General features: G+C 45.9%; 2 protein-coding genes across 3 annotated transcripts in view; one reads left to right on the forward strand and one right to left on the reverse strand.

The window, feature by feature from the left end:
• EDEM3 (ER degradation enhancing alpha-mannosidase like protein 3) overlaps positions 1–18,033 on the forward strand; it is a 59,294-nt gene extending 41,261 nt beyond the window's left edge. For both annotated transcript variants that reach the window (XM_083359072.1, XM_083359073.1), the window contains one exon: positions 14,364–18,033. In XM_083359072.1, the coding sequence (XP_083215198.1) occupies positions 14,364–14,716 (353 nt within the window). In that variant the 3' untranslated portion in view covers positions 14,717–18,033. The remainder of the gene's footprint in view (positions 1–14,363) is intronic.
• The window catches only part of LOC310638234 (uncharacterized protein C1orf21), a 279,715-nt gene that overhangs the window by 8,991 nt on the left and 249,959 nt on the right, over positions 1–20,765 (reverse strand). The window lies entirely within an intron of this gene.

Genomic DNA, 20,765 nt, shown 5'->3' on the forward strand with positions numbered 1-20,765 from the left:
TTTATATCAGCGTGAGAGCAGCTGATTTCCCCACTGACCGAGATAAGGTGGGATTCGTATTGAGCCTTCTGTCGGGAGATGCAGCTCGTTGGGGCACGCCTCTGTTGGCACAGCCTAGCCCTTTGTTGGATAACTTTGGGGGGTTTTGTGACCATATGCGCCTCATGTACGAGGACCCGATTAAGGCGCAGACGGCCACCCGACGCCTGAAAGCTTTGAGGCAGGGTCAGCGCCCTCTACAGGCCTATATCAGCGATTTCCGGCTGCTTAGCCAGGATTCCGCCTGGAATGAGGCTGCGCTCGTGGATGCCTTTCAGGATGGCTTGTCAGAGGAGATGTTGGATGAGCTGGCCCGCGTGGACATTCCCTCAGACCTGAATGGGCTGATCCATCTTTGTCTGCGGATCGATGCCCGGCTGCAGCAGCGTAAGAGTCGCCGTGCCACCCCACAGACCCCTGCCGCCCCTGTTGTGCGTGAGCCCCCAGTCCAGAGGGAGGAGCCAATGGAGCTGGGTGCCGCCAGGTCCCGTCTATCGGTGACGGAAATGGACAGACGACGATCGGAGGGGTTGTGTTTTTACTGTGGGGACCCTGGACATTTGGCTGCTTCTTGCCCGAAGAAGCGTCAGCGGGCGTCAGTGACCAAGCCTGCCCCGAGAAAGTCCCCTGCTTTGCTATCGGGAAACGGCCCGAGCCCGATCTAGACGGTGTGAAAGATCGGGCGACCCACAACATCCACACCGAGCGACGTTGTTCCGACGGTGCCTGTGAACCTCCACGGCATTTGATTTTGGAGGCACGACTGATCCTTCCTGGCAAGCCAGAGGGGATTCCGGTCCATGCCTTAATTGACTCTGGGGCTACCACTAACTTTATGGATTCGGCCTTTGTGGCCAAATGGGCTGTTCCCCAGTGTCCAGTAGATCCGCCCATGCTTGTGGAGACCATCGATGGTCGAGTGCTCCTGTCCGGGCCTATCACGGCCGCCACGCAACCCGTGTGTATGGCCATCAGTACCCATGTGGAGGCCATTCAGTTCTACGTCACTTCGGATCTGCACTTCCCCGTGGTCTTGGGACTGGCGTGGCTCCGGGCGCATGATCCACAGATCTATTGGTCTCAGAACTTGGTCACCTTCCCAAGTTTGCAGTGCGTGGACCACACCCGCCATATCTGTGCCGGCCAGGTGGAGGGTTCCCCAGGGGTTTCCTTGCCTCCCGAACTGTCCGACTTTGCTGACGTGTTCAGCGAGTCAGAGGCGGACCAATTACCCCCGCACAGGCCCTACGACTGCTCCATTGACCTAGTCCCTGATGCGCCTCTCCCAGTGGGGCGTTTGTACTCCATGTCGGAGCCCGAGTTGGCTGCATTGCGGGACTTCCTGACGAAGAACTTGGCTCGTGGTTTCATCCGGCCCTCGTCCTCGCCAGTGTCTGCGCCCGTGCTCTTCGTCAAAAAGAAGTCGGGCGAGTTACGGCTTTGCTGTGACTACCGGAAACTCAACGCCATCACGGTGCGTAACCGCTACCCGCTGCCCCTCATCCCCGAGCTCTTGGACCGACTCCGGGAGGCTAAGATCTTCACGAAACTGGACCTGCGTGGAGCTTACAACCTCGTCAGGGTTCGGCCGGGTGATGAGTGGAAGACGGCGTTTGGTACTCGCTATGGACATTTCGAGTACACGGTGATGCCGTTTGGCCTGACCAACGCCCCCGCGGTGTTTCAGCATTTTATGAATGACATCTTTCGGGATCTGTTGGACCAGTTTGTTGTGATTTACCTGGACGACATCCTGATTTACTCCCCGTCGCGTGAAGCGCATCATCAGCATCTCCGTCAGGTCCTGCAGCGCCTCCGGAAACATCGGCTGTTTGCCAAGTTGGAGAAGTGCCAGTTCTACCAGGTGACCATTGATTTCTTGGGTCACCGCATTTCTCCTGAGGGCATCGCCATGGAACCGAGTAAAGTTGAGTCGTTGCAGAGTTGGCAACCCCCGCGTCGCGTGAAGGATATTCAGCGACTTCTTGGATTTGCCAACTACTATCGGACATTCATCCCTGGCTTTGCTGCCTTGACAGCCCCCCTCACCCGGCTCCTGCAGAAGAAGACTCGGTTCCAGTGGAACGCCCCCGAACAACAGGCGTTCCAAGCTTTGAAGGACGCCTTCATGAAGGAGCCCATCTTGAAGCATCCTGACCCGCAACGGCCGTTTGTCGTGGAGGCGGACGCCTCCGACATTGCCATTGGGGCCGTGTTACTCCAGGCAGCGACGCCCAACGGTACCCTTTTCCCTTGCGCGTATCACTCACGGAAATTGAATCCCTCGGAGCGCAACTATACCATCTGGGAGAAGGAGCTGCTGGCCATCAAGGCGGCGTTCGAGGCTTGGAGGCATCATCTGGAGGGGGCGCGGCATCAAATCGAGGTCCGGACGGACCACAAGAATCTGGAAAGCCTGCAGACCGCTCGGAATTTGAACCAACGCCAGATCCGGTGGTCCCTCTTCTTTGCGAGGTTTGACTTCCGGGTGCGGTACATACCAAGCGGGCACAACCAGAGAGCGGATGCTCTGTCCAGGAAGCCCGAGTACACCCGAGTGGAAGACAAGCTTCCGCCCAGGACCGTGATCCCCGTCGAGTCTTTTGCTGCGGTGCGGGAGCCGGTGGATATACGGGCTCGGATCCAGGAGGCGCAGCAGCAGGAGGCGTGGGTGGCTCAGCGGAAGGAAGAGGTGGGGCCAGATTCGCCTTGGTCGGTCACGGATGGACTCCTGTATTATCGTGACCGGCTCTATGTTCCAGGAGGGCCACTCAGGGGACTCGTCCTCAGCCAATGTCATGATAACCCGGCTGCGGGGCATTTTGGCCTGTTCAAGACTCTGAACCTGGTCTCCCGTACATTCTGGTGGCCCCGAGTCCGACACGATGTCCAGTCTTATGTCACCTCCTGCGTCCCATGCAGGCAGGCCAAGTCAGCGACAGGGGCCCCGCCTGGTTTACTGCAGCCTTTGCCAACGCCCAAGAGACCCTGGGGGGCTGTGTCCATGGACTTTCTGACGGATCTACCCCCATCCTCCGGCTTCACGACAGTGTTTGTGGTGGTGGACATGTTGACCAAGATGGCGCACTTCATCCCCTGTCGCGGCTTACCGTCAGCTCGCGCCACTAGTCGCATGTTCATCCAACAGGTGTTCCGGCTGCACGGCCTTCCCGATAGAGTCGTCTCCGATAGGGGGGCCCAGTTTACAGCCCGCTTCTGGCAGGAGTTGATGCGGGCGTTGGACATTAAGGTTTGCCTCTCGTCCGCGCATCATCCTCAGACCGACGGGGGTACCGAGAAGGTCATCGGCATTTTGGAGCAGTATCTGCGCTGCTACGTTAACCTGCAGCAGGACAATTGGGTGGACTATTTGGCCATAGCCGAGTTTGCCTTTAACAACTCGCAGCACACCTCCACGCAGATGACACCGTTCTTGGCCAATGTGGGTTATCACCCTCGGTTTTTCCCCCTTTCTCCCGTGGACTCACCGGAGCCGGCAGCGAACGAATTCATGGCGGAGTTACAGGCGATCCATCGGTTGGTGCGACGGCAGCTGGAGAAGGCCAAGGCCGACTACAAGAGGTTCGCCGATCGGTCGAGAAGGGATACGCCTCCATTATCGGTGGGGGATCGGGTTGGCTGTCCACCAGGAACCTACCATCCACTCGGCCGGCGAGGAAGCTGGACCACCGTTACCTTGGACCGTTCCCAGTCGAGGCCGTCATCAACCCGGTCGCCTATCGTTTAACTCTGCCACGTTCCCTGCGCGTGCACCCCGTCTTCCATCGGTCCTTGTTGGTCCCCGAACAACCGGCTTGTCCACTTCGCCAAGCGGAACCTCCCCCATCAGGACCTCGTGATGGCGACAGCACCCCCGAGTACGAGGTCGCCAGCATCAGGGATTCCCGTTGGCTGAAAGGTCGCTTCCAGTACCTGATCGAGTGGAAAGGGTACGGGCCGGAGGACTTCACATGGGAAGACGCGACCGCCGTTCATGCCCCTGCGTTGGTGACTGCGTTTCACGAACAGTTCCCATCCCGACCGCATCCGGATCGGCAGACCCGGGGGAAGGGCCCTGCGGTGCGGGATAGTGTTGTGACTCAGGGCCAGCCTGTGGGTCCGACAGCCGGGTCCGATGTATCGGAGGACTCAGATGTGGGGGAGGAGGGAAACGAACCGGCTGATGATGATTTGGAGACTTTGCAGAGTCCTCAGCCGGGAACCTCTTCTCAGCTGTGTGAGCCCGAGAGTGCGGAGGATGATGACCCACAGCTGGCCCTGTTCAAGGACGCCCGACGCAGGAGGCAGACGAGCAGGGACAAACAAAGAAAGGCTATGGGACTCCTCGGGAGGAGGCACAGGGAGACCACGCCCTGAGCTCTCTATAAAAGAAGTGTTTGGGGAGGGGCTGGTTGCTGAAAGCAACTTTTCCGTTTGAGAAGTCAAGCTCTTGTATTCTTGTAACAGTGTAATTAAAACTTGGCAGAAGCCTTTTGGTCTTGGACGCTTTCCAGACTCTTCTTTTGATTAGGGGTGCGAGAAGAGGGCTGGTTCAGAACACCTAGTTTGCTACTTGAGGTATGCCTCAGAACTCTATACTCACCACCCACCTTTTTTAATGTCTACATGAGCCCACTAGGGCACAGGTCTGCAACCCGCGGCTCCGGAGCCACATGCGGCTCTTTCAGCCATCTCCTGCGGCTCCCAGTCCTCTGCCATGTGCAGTCCAAAAAAAAAAAAAGTGGGACTAAAAAAGTTCAACCAATCAATTCAAATATGCAGGGTAGGTGCATATCTCGCCTTGGCTCCACTCTTCAGTTAAACCCTGTTCGGCGCATGCGCGCATGTACATGCATGTGCACACATTTTTTGCGGCTCCCAGTTTTTCCTTTTGTGAGGGAACCGGTTCCAAGTGGCTCTTTCACTGTTTCAGGTTGCTCTCCCCTGCACTAGGGAAAGTCATCTGTGATTTGGTGTGAAGTGTCATCAATATGCGGATGATATCGAGGGATACATACTTGTCCCTGGCTGTCCATGTGAAGCTGTTGAGGTTCTTTCCCATGTATGGAGTTTGTGAGGGCCTGGTTATGGAAGAAGAAGGTGCCCTCAATTCTGCCAAAATTGAGTTATGATTTGGGGACCCACTCATTTAGAAGTTGGAGGGTTTCCAGCATTTCGAATAGGATGGCACTCTATTCAGACTTACTGCACAATCTGGGGATTCTCCTGAACTCATAGTTCCTACTCAAAAAGCATGCAAATGAGGCCTCTATACAACAGCAGTTTGTGTGCTAGGTGCACCTATTCCTGGACTGAGATGCCCTGCTCGTAATCAATCACTCCTTTTGTTGTTGTTAGCTGCGAAGTCGTGTCCGACCGATTGCGACCCTATGGACAACGTTCCTCCAGGCCTTCCTGTCCTCTACCATCTTCTGGAGTCCATTTAAGCTCACGCCTACGGCTTCAGTGACTCCATCCAGACCACCTCATTCTCTGTTGTCCCCTTCTTCTATTGCCCTCAATCTTTCCCAGCATTAGGCTCTTCTCCAGTGAGTCCTTCCTTCTCATTAGGTGGCCAAAGTATTTGAGTTTTAGCTTCAGGATCTGGCCTTCTAAAGAGCAGTCAGGGTTGATCTCCTCTAGGACTGACCGGTTTGATCGCCTTGCAGTCCAAGGGACTTGCAGGAGTCTTCTCCAGCACCACAGTTGAAAGGCCTCAATTCTTTGGCGCTCAGCCTTTTTTATGGTCCAACTTTCACTGCCATACGTTGCAACTGGGAAGACCATAGCCTTGACCAGGGGTCGGCAACCGGAAAAAGGAAAAGAGCCACTCAGAACCGGTTCCATCACACAAACAAAAAAGTGGGAGCTGCAAAAAGTGTGTGTGCGTGCGTCCACATATACGCATGCGCAAAAAACATGGGAGGCACCTGCGCGGCGACGGGTCTCCCCTTTGGAGAGGTGCGCGCGCACCTCCGCCCGAACAGAGTCTCGGCACTAGTGGCTTTTGTAAAGCAGGAATTGCTTCCAGCGGAGTCTTTTCCCTCTATTTTTTTTTACAATAAGTTTCTCCTCCCTCTCCCCTCCCTCAAAAATAGAGGGACCCGGTCCGAAGCGCTAATTAGAAACATCATTTGAGCAATAAATTTAAACACTTTCCAGCAAATAATGCCTGCGGAAAAGAGAGGGAGCGAGCCAGGAAGCTGGTCCTTGCCTACAGCGGCCAGGCCCCGGTGGATTTTAAAAGCCCGGGGCCTCACCGGGAATGGAATTTTTAAGGTAGGGCTGTGAGAGGGAAAATGGAGGATTTTCACCTGGAGGTTGCAGGGGATCTGGCAGCTTTCCAAATGCAGCGCCGTTGTCCTTTTCGGCGGAGGTGCGCGCGCAGCTCTCCAAAGGTTTGGAGAGCTGTGTGCGCACCTCTGCCCGTTCGGAGAGGTGCGCGCACACCTGTCTAAACGGGAGGCGCCACTTTCCATTTGGAGAGGTGCGCGCGCACCTCTCCAAACCGCCGCCGTCCCGTTTGGACATCTGCTGCGCTCATCAAACATGGATGAACACGGCAGCTGTGTAAACGGGATGGCAGTGGTTTGGAGAGTGCGCGCACATCTCTCCAAACCACCGCCGTCCCTTTTGGAGACCTGCCGCATTCGTTCATGTTTGACGAGCGCGGCAGACCTCCGAACGGGACGGCGGCAGTTTGGAGAGGTGCGCACGCACTCTCCAAACCGCCGCCGCTCATTGGGAGAACTGCTGCGCTCGCCAAACATGGACAAACGCGGCAGCTGTGCAAACGGGCTACAGCAGCTTTCCCAACGAGCGGCACCACAGCCCGTTCAGGCAGAGGTGCGCGCACACCTCTCCAAAGGTTTGGAGAGGTGTGTGCGCACCACTGCCCGTTCAAAGAGGTGCGTGCACACCGGGTGACTGGGAGCCGCAGGAGATGGCTCAAAGAGCTGCATGCGGCTCCAGAGCCGCGGGTTGCCGACCCGTGGCCTTGATTATACGCACTTTTGTTGACAGGGTGATGTCTCTGCTTTTTAGTGTGCTATCTAGATTTGCCATGGCTTTCCTCCCGAGGAGCAAGTGTCTTTTAATTTCTTGGCTACAGTCCCCATCTGCAGTGATCTTGGAGCCTAGGAAAATAAAATCTGTCACTACCTCCATTTCTTCCCCATCTATTTGCCAGGAATTGAGAGGGCCGGATGCCATGATCTTGGTTTTCGTAATGTTAAGTTTCAACCCGAGTTTTGCACTCTCCTTCTTCACCCGCAACAAGAGGCTCTTTAGTTCTTCTTCACTTTCTGCCATTAGAGTGGTATCATCTGCATATCTTAGGTTGTTGATATTTCTTCCGGCAATCTTAATTCCAACTTTTGATTCATCTAGCCCTGCCTTTCTCATGATGTGCTCTGCATATAAACTAAATAGGCAGGGTGACAGTATACAGTTTTGCTGGACTCATTTCCCAATTTTGAACCAATCAGTGGTTCCGTGTCCAGCTCTCACTGTTGCTTCTTGGCCCACATATAGGGTTCTCAAGAGACAAATAAGATGTTCTGGTACGCCCATCTCTTTAAGAACTTGCCACAGTTTGTTATGATCCACACAATCAAAGGCTTTAGCATAGTCAATGAAGCAGAAGTAGATGTTTTTCTGGAACTCTCTAGCTTTCTCCATGATCCAGCATATGTTGGCAATTTGATCTCTAGTTCCTCTGCCTCTTCGAAATCCTGCCTGTACTTCTCGTAGTTCTCGATCCACATACTGCTGGAGTCTAGCCTGTAGGATTTTAAGCATAACTTTACTAGCATGAGAAATGAGTGCAATGGTGTGATAGTTTGAACATTCTTTGGCACTGCCTTTCTTTGGAATTGGAATGTAAACTGATCTTTTCCAGTCCTGTGGCCACTGTTGAGTTTTCCAAATTTGCTGGCAAATTGAGTGTAGCACTTTTACTGCATCGTCTTTAAGATTTTGAATAGCTCAGCTGGAATACTGTCACGTCCACTAGCTTTGTTGTTGCTCAGCTTTTCTAAGGCCCACTTCACATTCTAGGATGTCTGGCTCGAGGTCAGTGACCACCTCATTGTGATTATCAGGGACGTTAGGCTCATTCTTGTATAGTTCTTCTGTGTAATTTTGCCATCTCTTCTTAATCTCTTCTGCCTCTGTTAGGTCCCTGCCATTTTGGTCCTTTATCATGCCCATTTTTGCATGAAACGTTCCCTTTATCTCTCCAATTTTCTTGAAAAGATCTCTGGTCCTCCCTATTCTATTGTTTTCTTCTATTTCTTTGCACTGTTCATTTAAGAAGGCATTCTTATCTCTTCTAGCTATTCTCTGGAATTCTGCATTCAATTGGGCATATCTTTCTTTTTCTCCATTGCCTTTCGCTTCCCTCCTTTCCTCAGCTATTTGCAAAGCTTCCTCAGACAGCCATTTTGCTTTCTTGCGTTTCCTTTTCTTTGGGATGGTTTTAGTTGCTACCTCTTGTACAGTGTTACAAACCTCTCTGTCCATAGTTCTTCAGGCACCCTGTCTATCAGATCTAATTCCTTAAATCTATTTGTCACCTCTACTGTATATTCAACAGGAATATGATTTAATTCATACTTGAGTGGCCTAGTGCTTTTCCCTACTTTCTTCAGTTTAAGCCTAAACTTTGCAACGAGAACCTCATGGTCTGAGTCACAGTCAGCTCCTGGTCTTGTTTTTACTGACTGCATAGAGCTTCTCCATCTTTGGCTGCAGAGCATATAGTCAATCTGATTTCTGTGTTGACCGTCTGGTGATGTCCATGTGTAGAGCCGTGTCTTGGGTTGTTGGAAAAGAGTGTTTGCTATGAACATTCTCTTGACAAAATTCTATCAGCCTGTGCCCTGCTTCATTTTGTACTCCAAGGCCAAACTTGCCTGTTATTCCGGTTATCTTTTGGCTTTCTACTTTAGCATTCCAATCCCCCATGATGATAAGGACATCATTTTTTGGTGTTAGTTCTATAAGGTGCTGTAGGGCTTCATAGAACCGGTCAATTTCATCCTCTTCAGCACCGGTGGTTGGGGCATAGACTTGGACTACTGTGATATTGAATAGTTTGCCTTGGATTCGAACTGAGATAATTCTGTCATTTGGGGGATTGTATCCCAGTATTGCTTTTCCTACTCTTTTATTGACTATGAAGGCTACTCCATTTCTTCTGAGGGATTCTTGCCCACAGTAGTATACCTGATGGTCATCTGAATTAAATTCACCCATTCCTGTCCATTTTAGTTAGCTGATTCCTAAGATGTTGATGTTCAGTCTTGTCATCTCTTGTTTGACCACGTCCAGCTTTCCTTGATTCATGGATCTTACATTCCAGGTTCCTATGGAGAAAAAATCTTTATAGCATCGGACTTTCCTTTCACCACCAGATACATCCATAGCTGAGCGTCCTTTTGGCTTTGGCCCAGTCGCTTCATTCTTTCTGGTGCTACTAGTACTAGCCCTCTGCTCTTTCCAGTAGTATATTGGACACCTTCTGACCTGAGGGGCTCATCTTCCAGCGTCGTATCGTTTTGCCTTTTGGTACTGTCCGTAGGGTTTTCATGGCAAAGATACTGGAGTGGGTTGCCATTTCCTTCTCCAGTGGATTACGTTTTGTCAGAACTCTCTGCTATGACTTTTCTGTCTTGCACGGCATAGCTCATAGCTTCATTGAATTATGCAAGCCCCTTCGCCACGACAAGGCAGTAATCCATGAAGGGGCAATCACTCCTTAGTCACCCTCCAAATGGATTACTGCAATGTGGAGACCATCCAGAAGCTTGAAGACCATCCAGAATCTTCAGTTAGTCCAGAATACAGCAGTGTCGGTAGTTATGAGCACATCTCGTTATGCTATATAACACTACTACTGTGTGAACTGGACTGATTTTCAGTAGGCTTCTGGATGCAATTCAAAGTGATGGTTGTCAGCTTAAAAACCCAGTTTGGCATAGAATTGGCTTATGTGAGGGACTACCATTTCCAAAGAACGTCTGCCCACCCCATATGCTCCCAACAGGGGGGATACGCTCCAACTCCTTTCTTTTAAATCTTGTGGTTGCTCCTATTTGGAACATTGTCATTCCCCACCCCACCCCACCCATATACAACAGGCCCAACTTTTCTCATTTTTAGGAAAGCCATTAAGAGCTGGCTCCCTCACCTCCTCCTGCCATTAGAGGCCATTTTAGTGGAGTCCTGTTTTGGTTATTTTGTTATGGTGCAATTACTCTCCTACAATCCGGTAGGAGATATAGGAATATAGCCAGCCGTACCAACAGGCTGAAGAACAGCTTTTATCCGTGGGCTGTTAGGCTTTTGAATGGGATATAATCTTATGCAGAGTTGACTTGGGAGGCCGGTGTGTGGTGTAGTTGGTTCACATAGTGTGGTGGGATGGAGGGTTTGTTGTCACTGTGTGTTGGGGGGAGAGAGCACAGGGGGAGGCTCAGCTAATCTCAATGTACACATGTTGTACTTTGACAATAAAGATTTATTATTATCATTTCTATATTTTGTATTTTATATTTATGTACTGTAAATGTTTTCACGTTATATGGTGGGAGAGGATGTTGTTTGTTTTCATGCTGTATGCTGCCCAGAGTCACACTGATTGAATTGGTTGGCTTTGTAAATCTAGTTAACAAATAAATACAGACATATAAATAGTTGTTTGAATCCTGTTGAGATCTTATTTAGAGAGCTTTTTTCTAAAGCAGCAGCTAAGTAAATAAATGAACATACTTGAAAGTTGGTGGGTTTGTGGATTTATGCACATGTACTTTTTCCCTTCTCCTTGTGCTACCTTTGGAATGTCAGCAACTATATTTAAAGATAAAACGATTCCAAACTACATTATTGATAGCAGTAAGTATTAAAAATATTTGTACATATTTTACCAAGAGAGAGCAAGATAAAAAGATACATTGAGATGTTTCCTAATACTACAACTAACTGAACGGTAAATTAGTCAGCAAGACCTAAGCCTTAATTTATGGATAGTTTGTGCTTAAAAGTTATTGGGATGTTGCTGACATGTTAATCCAACAAGAAATGTGCAAAATCTAGTTGTAGAAATATGCCTATGTTGGGTACTCTCATTAAGAAAACTATGATGAATGAGAGAGTAGTCAAGGTATTTTCTTCAATATCATCACTGCTTGGTCAAAAATCACCACAGCTCAAAAATTTGATGAATATTTTAGATGCACATAAATTATGGGAGGCAACAACTAGTTTCTTAATTCCAGCTTCAGGAATCTAGTGCAGTGATCAAAGATTTCTTTTCAAATAATGCTGGAGATTAAGATTCCTTGTTGTTGTTAGCTGCGAAGTCGTGTCCAACCCATCGCGACCCATGGACAAAATTCCTCCAGGCCTTCCTGTCCTCTACCATCTTCTGGGGTCCATTTAAGCTCATGCTTACTGCTTCAGTAACTCCATCCAGCCACCTCATTCTCTGTCGTCCCTTTCTTCTATTGCCCTCAATCTTTCCTAGCATTAGGCTCTTCTCCAGTGAGTCCTTCCTTCTCATTAGATTGCCAAAGTATTTGAGTTTCAACTTCAGGATCTGGCCTTCTAACGAGCAGTCAGGGTTGATCTCCTCTAGGACTGACCGGTTTGATCGCCTTGCAGTCCAAGGGACTCACAGGAGTCTTCTCCAGCACCATAGTTCAAAGGCCTCAGTTCTTTGGTGCTCAGCCTTTCTTATGGTCCAACTTTCACAGCCATACATTGCAACTGAAAAGACCATAGCCTTGACTACAAGCACTTTTGTTGACAGGGTGATGTCTCTCTGCTTTTTAGTGTGCTGTCTAGATTTGCTAATTGCTTTCCTCCCCAGGAGCAAGCGTCTTTTAATTTCTTGGCTACAGTCCCCACCTGCAGTGATCTTGGAGCCTAGGAAAATAAAATCTGTCACTACCTCCATTTCTTCCCCATCTATTTGCCAGGAATTGAGAGGGCCGGATGCCATGATCTTGGTTTTCTTAATGTTAAGTTTCAACCCAACTTTTGTACTCTCCTTCTTCACCCGCAACAAGAGGCTCTTTTGTTCTTCTTCACTTTCTGCCATTAGAGTGGTATCATCTGCATATCTTAGGTTGTTGATATTTCTTCCGGCAATCTTAATTCCAACTTTTGATTCATCTAGCCCTGCCTTTCTCATGATGTGCTCTGCATATAAGTTAAATAGGCAGGGCGACAGTATACAGCACTGCCGGACTCCTTTCCCAATTTTGAACCAATCAGTGGTTCCGTGTACAGTTCTCACTTTTGCTTCTTGACCCGCATATAGATTTCTCAAGAGACAAATAAGATGGTCTGGTACTCCCGTCTCTTTAAGAACTTGCCACAGTTTGTTGTGATCCACACAATCAAAGGCTTTAGCATAGTCAATGAAGCAGAAGTAGATGTTTTTCTGGAACTCCCTAGCTTTCTCCATGATCCAGCGTATGTTGGCAATTTGATCTCTAGTTCCTCTGCCTCTTCGAAATCCTGCCTGTACCTCTGGTAATTCTCAATCCACATACTGCTGGAGTCTAGCTTCTAGGATTTTAAGCATAACTTTACTAGCATGAGAAATGAGTGCAATGGTGTGATAGTTTGAACATTCTTTGGCACTGCCTTTCTTTGGAATTGGAATGTAAACTGATCTTTTCCAATCCTGTGGCCACTGTTGAGTTTTCCAAATTTGCTGACAAATTGAGTGTAGCACTTTTACTACATCTTCTTTTAAGATTTTGAATAGCTCAGCTGGAATACTGTCACCTCCACCAGCTTTGTTGTTGCTCAGCTTTTCTAAGGCCTACTTCACTTCACATTCTAGGATGTCTGGCTCGAGGTCAGTCAGTGACCACCTCATTGTGATTATCAGGGGCGTTAAGCTCATTCTTGTATAGTTCTTCCGTGTTATTTTGCCATCTCTTCTTAATCTCTTCTGCCTCTGTTAGGTCCCTGCCATTTTGGTCCTTTATCATGCCCATTTTTGCATGAAACGTTCCCTTTATCTCTCCAATTTTCTTGAAAAGATCTCTGGTCCTCCCTATTCTATTGTTTTCTTCTATTTCTTTGCACTGTTCATTTAAGAAGGCATTCTTATCTCTTCTAGCTATTCTCTGGAATTCTGCATTCAATTGGGCATATCTTTCTTTTTCTCCATTGCCTTTCGCTTCCCTCCTTTCCTCAGCTATTTGCAAAGCTTCCTCAGACAGCCATTTTGCTTTCTTGCATTTCTTTTTCTTTGGGATGGTTTTAGTTGCTACCTCTTGTACAATGTTGCGATCCTCTGTCCATAGTTCTTCAGGCACTCTGTCCATCAGATCTAATTCCTTAAATCTATTTGTCACCTCTACTGTATATTCAACAGGGATATGATTTAATTCATACTTGAATGGCCTAGTGCTTTTCCCTACTTTCTTCAGTTTAAGCCTAAACTGCAATGAGAACCTCATGGTCTGAGCCACAGTCAGCTCCTGGTCTTGTTTTTACTGACTGTATAGAGCTTCTCCATCTTTGGCTGCAGAACACACAGTCAATCTGATTTCTGTGTTGACCATCTGGTGATGTCCATGTGTAGAGCCATCTCTTTGGTTGTTGGTAAAGAGTGTTTGCTATGACCATCGTATTCTCTTGACAAAATTCTGTTTTCGTGGTGGGTTGGACACGACTTCGCAACTAACAACAACAACAATAGGGTTTTTATGGCAAAGATACTGGAGTGGGTTGCCATTTCCTTCTCCAGTGGATCACGTTTTGTCAGAACTCTCTGCTATGACCTGTCCATCTTGGGTGGCCCTGCACATAGCTCATAGCTTCATTGAATTACACAAGCCCCTTCGCCACAACAAGGCAGTAATCCATGAAGGGGATTAAGATTCTAAGTACATCCTAATATTAGAATGCTTTGAAAATTTAGGCTCAAAATAGGTAAACATGGTATTGGACAAATTCTGCAATGCTGTTTATTTTAATGCTTATAGATATGTTCAGAAAAAATAGCTCGAGGTAAGGGGAAACATTTGGTTCCGTGGAAACCTAGGTTGATCAGTTTCCTGAAGAGAAAACTATCCTTGTTTTAGCAATCAAGTATAATTTATACTTACTTCTTTATAATACTTCTCTGACATATATAAACTTGAAGAATCTCAAAGGGTGTGTATTTGGGAGTTTAGCTTTGACACTATTAATCATAGTTAAGAAAAAGTAAATTGATATTGCTTGTGGTCATATGGTACTTCTAGCTGGAAGTAAACTAGAAATGTTTTTTAAAAATGTTTTTTCCCCTTGCCTCTAAGATTTGGAAATGGAAACCGTGGATCAGATGTCATCTGATAATGATTCTCATAACCAAAACATGGAAGAGATTTCAGCAGATTTGAACTTGGTCTCTCAAGAATCTGAAGGAGAAGTTGCAGAGTCAGACAGCAATAGTTTTCTTCAAACAAACCAAGATTCTTGTACCCCTGAATTCCAGGAAACTAGTAGTAGCAGTCAAGCATCAGAACAGGATAAGGAACAATCAAAGATTGGGACAGATTCCAGTCCCAACAATAACTGGAGTAATAAAGATCAATCTATGGAATCAATATTAGCTGATTGGAATGAAGACATAGAAGCATTTGAAATGATGGAAAAAGATGAACTATAACTTCAAATACTTTGCTTGTGAACTTTATCGAGGAGATAATGGCTCTGATATCTGAAATTCAAAAAGAATTGTTCAGTATTGTGACAAGCAGCCAGGTTTTTATTGGCAACAGCCAGCATGTGTTATAATTTGAACTGGGTTTTTTTGTTTATCTTGTTTTAAAAATGGGAATGTGCAATCGACCCATTTGCAGAGTTCCTTTGCATGGTGCTGTAATACAGAAGGGTTCATTCAGGGGAAATGATATGAATCCTTCCTGTGTTCCAGATTGTTGTGGGTTAGTTTAGCATAGTCTTCGGGAAGAAATGACTGCAGTGGGATTAATGCACCAGTGAGCCTGAGTGGGCAGTTGTAGCATTACATCTTGCCCCATAACGGCCACGAATGGCAGGTGTGGCAATGCTTTTTTGAGAGTCAATATTGTATCTCAAAGTCTTTTTGGAGACCTGGTGGAAAATAGTTTGTTGTGCCTTTATGATGAAGGCGAAGCAATGGGCAGCTGTGATTGTTTTGTGCCACTTAATGTAGTAAGTGTGCTATACCTCCTTATCACTTCTTCCATTTTATCACTTTGAAGAATGACCAATTCACTTGGATATTATTCTTTGCTCTTAATTCAAGACATGACAGTTTATAAACCAAAGGCAATGTGTTCTATTAACAAAAAAAGAAAAACTGGATAATTCTTAAACCTGTTTATGGATAATGGGACAAAAACCTCTACACTCCCATCACTTTGGTTTTGAATGTTGTGGATTAAAAGGCAAGTTCACAATGAGCCAAACTTAGTATCCTTCCCAGTCTCTGGAAAAGGTACGAAATTATCTTGCATTAGGATTTAATGTATTTTGTTCTGCATTTTTTTATAATTAAGTGGGCCTTACATCAAAATCATCCTATTCTATCTTAAAATTTGTATGTTTTCTTTCTGTAAAAAGCAGTCAGTAACTTAACAAAAAATAATGCATCCTTAACATAATATGAAGTCAAGCAAAAACTAGTATCATGTTTAGTTGAGGGGTATGCAAAATATGTTGAATTTGAAACCTTTCAACTTCAAATTCGGTGAATCTGTACTTATTGTAAGAATGCCTTCCTGACCTAAGTTCATAGCAGGTATTTTGTGCTTTGCATTCAGAGCCCTTCTGGAAAAGTCCTGTTTAAACTTGGAACAGAGCAGTTTGAATTCAGAACATTTTGCACGTCACTAGTATAGATTCTTTTTCCAATTGTAGCAGAAATATTTCACAGCAACAATCATGTTTCACGAATGTCTTAAGTTTAAATTTAGTTTCCTTTTTTTAAAACAAAACCCAGTGTAGCAAACAAAGCAAATAAGACTGCCTAACGTTATAATTTCATTTTTTTTTCTTTTTTTACTTTTAGGAAGAAAAAAATCAAATAATTTGACACAGCTATATGCACTGCATCCTGTACTTGGCTTTTTCATGTATAGTTGATTTGTTGCAAAAATTGACAAAGATCACATGATCAAATGAAATAGGTAGTAAGGGAAGGCTTGTCATATGCAAATACGCTACATTGCATCTCTCTGCATTCTCCTTATTACTGAAACTTGACTATCCAATATTGCACTGGATATTGGTTTCTGGAGGGAACCAATGGCTTCCCTCTAACTCAGCATTTTGTTTCCCCATAAAACTGAGTGATAAGAGTGGGTTTATTTATTAGGAAAGGTCAACTGCAATGGTGTGAGAGTTAAACCAGCTCTGCTTTATATTCCATTTGAGCCGGGAACTGAAGGTAGAATGTATTATCCTTTTGCTCTCGTAGGTTGGAGTTACTTCTTGGTCACAAAAGATTGATACACAGTAAATGATTAAAACCACTCTTGTTGCAGTTATGCATGGTAGGTAGGGCAAACTGCTGAAAGGTCCCTCTACAAAAAAATTACAGTGTGTAAAGCAGACTTTTAAATGTACAGATTAATGTTTTTAGGCATTTGATACCTAGGTAATACTTTTGCAGGAACTTGATGCAAATGGCCGTGAGTTTTAGTGAATTAATAAAACAAGCGTTCTTTAACTTTTAAAAAGATGTTTTATTTGCATACAGTGAACCCCAGATTGTATTTAGATGTGAAGCTTGGTTTTTGCGCAATAGGATATTCCTTCAGAGAACTTCAGCACTGGATTCTTTAAAGTGTCATTTGATAGTTTAGGGCCCTGTGGTAGAAGAGAACGAGTTTTGAGCTTACAAAATACATTAAAAAATCTGGAGTACATTGCATACCAAGAATAGGAACACCTTTAGTAAAGGCTTTTAAAATATTTCTTCTGATTTAGAATAATTTGCCAAGCTGCTGTTTTCTTTAGTCCTGTAGCAGGACTTATTTTATTTCTGACCATTTACTAGTAGCGTAAATTCACAAAGCATTTTGGACAGATTCTGTGTGCACAACCACTAAATTTTCACCACCTCTTACATTAACTATTAATTAATACAGCTCTTTATTAAGTGTTTGCACACCTGCTGTTCCCTATATCCTGTTCATATCATGAATGTCATGTTATGCCTGCCATTAAATGTCTGCAAATGCTTTGAGTTTTCCTCCTTGATTCAGGGATTATTGAAATACTTGCTTGCCATTAGAAAGGAGCATCTGAAAGGTGGTAGTCTACCTCAGATATAGCTTGTCCTTTTTATATATCTAGTTCTTCATTACAGCCATAAGCCTGTTCAACAGTAAAAAGGTTTACATATTAACTACATTAACGGCTTTTTGGAGAGAAGTTACCTAATTAAGATCTTCCTATCAGCCTTTTTAGACTACCATTCTGACATATTTTATGAGAGGCACGAAAGCCACTTGCATGCATCTAACCTAAAGGGGAAGTTGTGCAGAAGTTTGCACACTATTATTTCATCTCTATTTGGGCTCTTCCTTAACCTGCTTGTTTTGTCTCCATTTTTCTTTCCGTGTGGTTACTTAGTGCAGGTACAAAGAAGTCCGAGGGATGATATAACCCAACAGTCAGTACAATAAAGAGAGAACATTCTATGAATGCATACCATACATCCACATTTTTGTAAGACTTTTTACCAGCCCAATTTACAGCCATATATTTTCTTATGATGTAATTTATGAAAAAGTCTAAAGGGGTGCTTGTTAACACTACTGTTGGATTTTTCGGTCTGGCGATTTTAAGCATAAACAATATCCCTAAGGGCAAACGTGTACTGTGATGTAAAAGTCTGAGCTCAAAGTGTACATAATCTTTGTATATAAAATTGTCTACTTGATTATAATTGCTGATTGTAAAGATTTAATAAAACATGTAAATATTCTGGTCAAAGTGCTGCAATAAATCGTTCATTGAGACTTAACGATTTAAGTCGACACTCCTCAAAATAATCTGTGCTCTCCATAAGTACATGCATATTCCATTAAGTGCATACACATTAATCCAAATCACATATGTACACGCTTCTTTTAAAAGATGTCTCTGAGAGGAGTGAAAAGCAATATGCTAAGACCAGATTGGCAATACTTTGGAAAGGTCCCTAGCAATCGTGGAATGCACTAAGGTCTGTAGAGGCCTCCTACTGAAAGAATTAAGTCATACATCCTCCAATGCAACTATATCCCCAGCTAGGCATAACTATCTGGCCTCCCTGTATTGAGGCAACATAAGCATCAGGTGTTTAAATTGAATCTAGAATGAAATAAACACAAGACACTGGTTTTATTTTTGCATGTGTTCAAGGCATCCTTCAAAGTTAATCTCAGAGGACCCATCAAAATCTTACGGCACAATCCAGCATTTCTTTGCTATCATTTCCTGTTCATCATTTTACTTGAACAAGTAAAGACTTCATTCTTTAAAGGCACAGTAAACGTTTTTGGTTCTAATTTATGTCTGGGAGATGTATAATCTGGTAACATGTTTCAGAAATCTAGGGCTGTCCAGACTGATTACCAAACACTGGACCTAATTGTGTTCTTTATATCAACAGAAAGAGAAACAAATCTTTTAGCCAAACTGATACCAATGAATTAGTCCTGCAGCAGCTCAAGCTGCCTTAGTTGGGTGAGGGAGGCACCCATAGTGAAGAGACCACATATGCAATGAAATGCATAATCCAGTCCATCTATTTATAAAATACACTTGATATTTTTCTGCTAAAAGTACTACTAATTGCTATTTTTGTCATTAGAATTAGCAAAAACCAATGAAGTCTGGCAACAGGAAAACATACAGCAAACTCAAAGTACCCTCATTAAAAAATAACAGTAATCTGGGTTTTGAAATTTTATTGTCTAGTTTTAGTGTCATAGGTATAGTCTTTTACCTTGGTAACAATATATTTTGCTGGGTGGTTGTATCTGAATACCTTTTGTACCTCCTCTATATCCACAATGATCTTAAGGAATTTGCAAAATTGATATAAAATGTAGTTACACTAAACACTACTTTTTCAAAGAAAGAGCTTCTACAAACATGAAAAAGATTCCTGTGAATAGGATTCTTAAGTCTCCATCATCCATGATCTAGACCAGGGCTTTTCAACCGGTGGTACACATACCACTAGTGGTACGTGAGCACATGGCTGGTGGTACACGTAGGACCGGTTGAACAGCACTATAAAAAAACTAAAATGGTTTGTTTTACTAACCTGCTTTCAGCTGCATTCCGTTTCTCCATTCGCTTTTTTTCGCATGTTTGTGGGACAAAAAAGTTTCCATGAGACTTTCTAACTTCTTGCGAGATCTCGTGAGAAGTTAGAAAGTCTCATGGAACTTTTTTTTCTTTTTTTACCATAGTTCCACAAACACGTGGTGAAGGGGAGAAGTGGAGAAACAGAATGCAGCTGAAAGCAGGTTAGTAAAAAAATGCTTCCTTCCTTCCTTCCTTCCTTCCTTCCTTCCTTCCTTCCTTCCTTCCTTCCTTCCTTCCTTCCTTCCTTCCTCACCTTTTACCCTTTCCTTTTTCTTTCCTTTCCTCACCTTTCTCCCTCTCTTTTCCCTACTTGCTCTTCCTTGCTTTCTATCACATTTCTCTCTTCCCTTTTGTTTTCTTTCCTTCCTTTTTTCCTTCATTTATTTCTTTTCCTTCCCTTCCCCATCCACATACTTTTCCTTTCCCTCCCTCCCCATTTGGTCAGCCGGTAAAATTGTCTGACAGATCCCTCTAACAGGGGAGTTAAAAAAAAGGAAAAAAGGAGAGAAAAGGCAGCTTTCTCAACCGGAAGGACAAGGGGGTTTCTCCGGGGACGTCAGGATGCCACCTTACTACCTGACAGATAGAGACTTGAGGCTGCTCCTCTTTTTGATCCTGGCTGGAAAAAGGGGCGTGTGTGTGTGTTCGTGTGAGGAAAAAAGATGGGACTTGGGTGCAGGATGCGTCTCCCCACTCCGGAGAGCCACGCTTTCCCTAGCGTGTTGCTCCCAGCCTTATTTGCAGGAGAGGAAGGCCGCCTGCCGTGCTGCCTCGGGACCCTTCGCGGAAGCCAAGAGGGCCAGGAGCAAAAGCACGGCTTTGGCCGGGGAGTTCAAGGAAAGGGTGTCTGGGAGTGCTCCGGGGGAGAAGAGCCGAGGGCATCTGGCCTGGCCCTCTGCAGCTCGGCTGTGCTACTGCGAGGCCCGTTGGGAGCAGCACACTCTGGCTTCCTGGGCTCGGCTGGCAGAGGGCGAGTGATGCCCGCGGGCTGCCCAGAACTCCCACCTGCACCAACCAGGCAAGCGCAGGGAAGAGGAGCTGCCTGGCCACCTCCCTACCTGGCCACGAGGGAGCAGGAGGGGGGTGGCGAGCCTGGAACCAGCCTTGACTGCTCTGGGAGGCCAGTGGAATGCCGGGAGTTCTCTGCGGAGGGCTGATCCAGCATCACGCTGTGGGGAGGGGAATTCCAATGGTGTCTTTGTGGCTGCAGGCATGGACCTCCCTGCAGTGGAGACCCCACAGAAACCCCACTCGAGCGTTCGGGAGGAAAGACAGGGCTCCTTCCCTTCATTCGGCTAGTGCAAAAGACATCTGGATGGAACAAGCCTAGCGAGGTTCTGCCAGCCCCCACCCCCGCCTAGATGCCC

Source organism: Vipera ursinii (genome assembly GCF_947247035.1).
Source record: "Vipera ursinii genome assembly, chromosome: 3".
NCBI classification, from domain to species: Eukaryota; Metazoa; Chordata; class Lepidosauria; order Squamata; family Viperidae; genus Vipera; species Vipera ursinii.